Here is a 6000-nt window from a genome sequence, read left to right as displayed (position 1 = left end):
AATGTGTGAAAGTGAAAAGTGAAAGTGAAGTCGCTCAGTCGTGTCTGACCCTTAGCGACCCCATGGACTTCAGCCTACCAGGCTGCTCCATCCATGGGATTTTCTAAGCAAGAGTACTGGAGTGGCTTGCCATTGCCTTCTCCGACTATGCTGCCTAAAAGAATAAATTTAGAAAACACTACCTATCTCATTCTATGTAAATATCAATAAAAAATTTTGTATCTCTTAAGCTTCACATTCTCTTAACCAAGATATGAAGAGGCTAACCCTAACCCTGACCCTAATTCTTTGTTCCTTTGATTTATGATATGAATCCCACAACAATTGAAGCTAGTGCAAAAGTACTTAAAAATATAATTGCCACATCAAATAGACAATCATAGGAATTTCAGGGTGGGGGCGTCCATGGTTGTTCAGTGATAAAGAATCTGTCTGCCAATGCAAGAGACATGAGTTTGATCCCTGAGTCGAGATGATCCCCTGGAAGAGGAAATGGCAACCCACTCCATATTCTTGCCTGGAGAATCCCATGGACAGAGGAGCCTGGTGGGCTAAAATCCATCCATATGGTCACAAAGAGTCATATACGACTGAGCAATGAACAGACCCAACATACCAGTTCAGAAAAACAACTTAGAAAAACCTGCATAATTAAATTATCCTGTTTGTGTTTCTTTAAAAAAAAAAAAAGAAAGAAAGAAAACAAAACAGTGGAGAACAGTGATGTGTATACCATCCTTTGTGTATACCATCCTTTATGTATTCACTAATTAGTGGGTAAAACTGGCTATACCTCTCATTTTCTCCTTATCTTCAAAATGATGATAATATTTGCCCTTGCCTGCCTTACTGTAATTCATTGAATATCAAAACTCAGAAAAATAATTGCTAAAAAACCTATCAGTAAGGATAGAAGGAGCTATTCTTTTTCACTTATCATCATCCAGTAATAACTTTAACAGTGGTAAAATCATTTCTAGCTTAAGCAGGAGAATCTAATTACTGTAATTGTACCCTTGGTACAGCCGGATACCAACAAAATTGAGAAACTTACAAATAGCCCCCAATTTAGCTTACTCTATTTCACTGCCTCTTTAACTTTTACTTTTTCTGAAAATGCATAAATAAATAGACAAATAAATGAAATGGGAGTATGAATCTGACTGTGATCTACTATCAACATTCTATTTGGGCTTCAGTCACTTCAATCATACAACTTTTTGTGATCCCATGGACTATAGCCCACCAGGCTCCTTTGTCCACGGGGTTTCTCCAGGCAAGAATACTGGAGAGGGTTGCCATTTCCTCCTCCAGGGGATCTTCCTGACCCAGGGATCAAACCTGTGTCTCCTACGGCTCCTGCACTGCAGGCAGATTCTTTACTCTGAGCCACTGGTGAAGCCCATCAACATTCTATACACCTGGATAAAGTACATATAAAAGTGTAATAATTGGAAGATATCAGGCAGGAAAACACCTTCCCTAAACTATGGAGGGAAACAATATTTGATGGGTTTGGGTCGACTCTGGGAGTTGGTGATGGACAGGAAGGCCTGGCGTGCTGTGGTTCATGGGGTTGAAAAGAGTCGGACACGACTGAACGACTGAACTGAACTGAATGTCTTTTGAGTCTTTATAAAACAAAGTTATCTGGATTGTAACTAGGTCAGATCAAATGCCCAAATGAATTTTACAAAAGACTTCCATTCATTAAGAACTAAAAGGAAATTAATTGCTTGGATACACTATACTTCAATAAAGAACAAGCATCACAGCAAAGAATCTCATATATAAATTCCATCTTATGGGAGTATAATAGGGCTTACCTTCTGATATTGATGACTGCCAAATGAATTTTCAAGAGCCCTAGTGATACTTTGGCTAGAAATGAATCCTACAGTATTCAGTATAGTATCCTGGGGTCATTTGTATCATGTAGGAATTCCCAGTCTCTAGAGCAGAAACAGCTATAACCCAATGGTTGCCTTCCTTAGCTCCCATGTTCATTCCATGTCTCATATGACCTTATTACAAATTTATCTGCTACTAACAATCGGAGTCTCAGAAACATTGGAGCAACATCTAATCATAATAGATGCTCTTGCTATCCAATTTAAGTGTATATTTATTTTTTAAAAAATAAAAATGAAGGTACATTTTTCTTGATCTACTTTCCTTCAGAAATTTCTCTTAATTATTATTTTTTTAATTAACTTCATTCAACCTCTTAGTTCAAGTACTTAATGACCTGACTCACTCTTTCTCCTGCATCAGCCACACTGGCCTAAACCTGCTCTCACATAACGACTCTTGCATTTGCTCTTCCTTCCGTTCCGTTTCATCGTTCAGTCGTGTCCAACTCTATGCGACTCCGTGCACTGTAGCCTACCAGGCTTCTCCGCCCATGGGATTCTCCAGGCAAGAATACTGGAGTGGGTTACCGTTTCCTTTTCCAGGGGATCTTCCCGACCCAGGGATCGAACCTGGGTCTCCCGCATTGGAGGCAGACGCTTTAACCTCTGAGCCACCAGGGAAGCTCTTCCTTAGCATATCAAAAAGCAGAGACATTACTTTGCCAACAAAGGTCCGTCTAATCAAGGCTATGGTTTTTCCAGTGGTCATGTATGGATGTGAGAGTTGGACTATGAAGAAAGCTGAGCACCGAAGAATTGATGCTTTTGAACTGTGGTGCTGGAGAAGACTCTTGAGAGTCCTTTGGACTGCAAGGAGATCCAATCAGTCCATTCTAAAGGAGATCAATCCTGGGTGTTCGTTGGAAGGACTGATGCTAAAGCTGAAACTCCAATACTTTGGCCACCTCATGCAAAGAGTTGACTCACTGGAAAAGACTCTGATGCTGGGAGGGATTGGGAGCAGGAGGAGAAGGGGACGACAGAGAATGAAATAGCTGGATGGCATCACCGACTCCATGGACATGAGTTTGAGTGAACTCCGGGAGTTGGTGATGGACAGGGAGGCCTGGAGTGCTGTGATTCATGGGGTCGCGAAGAGTCAGACATGACTGAGCAACTGAACTGAACTGAATCTGAGAATGCTCTTCTCAGACATCTTGTGATCTGGTCCTCCTACCTTCAGGTCCTCTCATTAGGGAGCCATACCTGACCACCTTGTAAACAATCTCCACTGCTCTCTTGTCCCTTTACCATGCTTTTTATTCTCCACAGCACTTAGCACCATTTGATACAAATGAATTTGTTTATTATCGTTCATCTCCTCACAACAATTTAAGTTCCCCAAGGACAGAGACTTTGGTACATTCACATCCTTATCCTTAGAGCCTCGCATGAGGTAAGCATCCAAGAAAAAATTGCTCTATCTAATGGCTCTATAGAGCCCAAGATTACCCACCCCCTCCTTTTATTTATTTATTTAAGAGAACAAATGTTTCAGAAGTATATTAAAGAAAAAAAAACAGCATTTTCTGCTTTTCAGAATTTCAAGGGAAAAAATGACATTGTCATGGGGGTAGAAAAATGAAGAGAATCACAGACAAGGTCATGCTGAGAAAAACTGATAATTTAAAATTAGCAGTACGGGCCTTATTCTTCCCTCTCAGGACATCTGAAGAAAGTTGCTGGCAAGACTCTCCATGCCAGCCATGATAGCAGTGACACACAAACCCATCCTTCATGTCCTTTATTGTCTTCAGTTTATTGGCTGGGGAAATGATGACTCTCAGTCTCTTGCTTAGGCTATATTTCTTACTGCTACTCCCAGGCATATGCAGATAGGAGGAGGATTCAGATGTTTTTCGAATGCATCTTCCATTACTGTTACATAGACTTTGACTACAGAGTTTGGCTGCAGTTGTCACATTAACAGCATAATGGCCCAATGGCCCTTGAATAAATTTTTGCACAGACAAGCAAGTCTCCTGTGGGAAAAACAGAGATCTATTTAGATCACTTTCAAAACATGATTCAATTGTCCAGGTAGTATTTATTAATATTGACTTTTGTATTTGGTAAGCCTGAGGAGACAGAGCAATGAAAGATTCAGTTCAGTTCAGTTCAGTCGCTCAGTCGTGTCCGACTCTCCGCGACCCCATGAATCACAGCACGCCAGGCCTCCCTGTCCATCACCAACTCCCGGAGTACACTCAAACTCATGTCCACAGAGTTGGTGATGCCATCCAGCCATCTCATTCTCTGTCGTCCCCTTCTCCTCCCGCCCCCAACCTTTCCCAGCATCAGAGTCTTTTCCAGTGAGTCAACTCGTCTCATGAGGTGGCCAAAGTATTGGAGTTTCAGCTTTAGCATCAGTCCCTCCAATGAACATCCAGGATTGATCTCATTTAGAATGGACTGGTTGGATCTCCTTGCAGTATAAGGGACTCTCAAGAGTCTTCTCCAATACCACAGTTCAAAAGCATCGATTCTTCGGCGATCAACTTTCTTCACAGTCCAACTCTCACATCCATACATGACCACGGGAAAAACCATTGCCTTGACTAGACGGACCTTGGTCGGCAAAGTAATGTCTCTGCTTTTTAATATACTATCTAGGTTGGTCATAACTTTCCTTCCAAGGAGCAAGCGTCTTTTAATTTCATGGCTGCAATCAGCATCTGCAGTGATTTTGGAGCCCAAAAAAACAAAGTCTGACACTGTTTCCACTGTTTTTCCATCTATTTCCCATGAAGTGATGGGACCAGATGCCATGATCTTTGTTTTCTGAATGTTGAGCTTCAAGCCAACCTTTTCACTCTCCTCTTTCACTTTCATCAAGAGGCTTTTGAGTTCCTCTTCACTTTCTGCCATAAGGGTAGTGTCATCTGCATATCTGAGGTTATTGATATTTCTCCCAGCCCTTATAAAATCCCGTTAAGTGATGATCCATGCCTTTGGTTGCTGCTGCTGCTAAGTCACTTCAGTCATGTCCGACTCTGTGTGACCCCATAGACGGCAGCCCACCAGGCTCCCCCGTCCCTGGGATTCTCCAGGCAAGAACACTGGAGTGGGTTGCCATTTCCTTCTCCAACGTGTGAAAGTGAAAAGGGAAAGTGAAGTTGCTTAGTCGTGTCTGACCCTTAGTGACCCCACGGACTGCAGCCTACCAGGCTCCTCCATCCATGGGATTTTCTAGGCAAGAGTACTGGAGTGGCTTGCCATTGCCTTCCCCGATGCCTTTGGTTAGGAATACTGTAATGAACCAATTTCATATCATTTTCTGGGGAGGATGATTTCACATTTCTCCACAAGAGTATCCTTTAAGAGATATTTGTACTGACACTTTAAAAAGAAAATCTTTAATGTGGGATGATTTTTTTTAAGTCGTGAAACAGTTTTGATGCTGATACTTCATATTTGTTAACATCAGGTCAGATTTTTCTCAGACTACCAAGTTATCCCATTCTTCTCCTTATCTTTTCAGAGGTAGTTAGTCTCCTGAAATGGGGAGGGGTAGTACTTACATCCATGTTTTTATAACTTTACTACATGTAAATGTAATTATGAACAATATGTATAATAGTATTATTTTGTGTTTTAAATTCTTATACAAATTTATATCATTTGGAATATGTTATTTTCTACAACTTGCTTTGCAAACATTTTCAAGATCCTTTCCTCACATTCATACATGTAGCTCTTAAAAAAAAAATGTAGCTGTGGTTCAGTTTCATAGTAAAAATACATCGTACTTTATGTATCCATTGGCTGGGTTGTACGAGGGATTCTATAAAAGATTATTACTTATTACCAAATTCCTGAGTCACTTGTATAGCATATGGAAAGTTAGATTGTTTTCCCATAAATCTGCCACTAGGCACCTTTGATTGTCCACAACCTTGAGTTTTAAGGCTAGTACATAGTTCTACCTACTGATGATCACACTGTGCAGCTAGGATGTGCTGGCCAAGTTGAAATGGTACCATTGGCTAGCCTGGAAGAATCTGGCTAGAATTTTCATCAATGCTTGCCTTAATCCATAAAGGAAGTACCATGGGAAAATCCTAGTAGATTCATTAATAAAAATGTG

The 6000-nt window shown here is 40.9% G+C and overlaps 1 protein-coding gene across 1 annotated transcript in view; it reads right to left on the bottom strand.

Moving 5' to 3' along the window:
* Positions 1 to 3478: 3478 nt before the first annotated feature.
* The window catches only part of LOC129551969 (hyaluronidase Ccc Hy-4-like), a 58473-nt gene continuing 55951 nt past the window's right edge, over positions 3479 to 6000 (bottom strand). Inside the window, exon 7 of the mRNA XM_088831815.1 lies at positions 3479 to 3895. Coding sequence (XP_088687941.1) covers positions 3479 to 3895 — 417 coding nt within the window. The remainder of the gene's footprint in view (positions 3896 to 6000) is intronic.

Source organism: Moschus berezovskii, chromosome 3 (assembly GCF_049115385.1).
Source record: "Moschus berezovskii isolate FMDL1 chromosome 3, NW_MosBer_1.0, whole genome shotgun sequence".
NCBI lineage: Eukaryota > Metazoa > Chordata > Mammalia > Artiodactyla > Moschidae > Moschus > Moschus berezovskii.
Note: the sequence above shows the minus strand (reverse complement) of the source record. Positions and strands in the feature narration are given on the sequence as shown.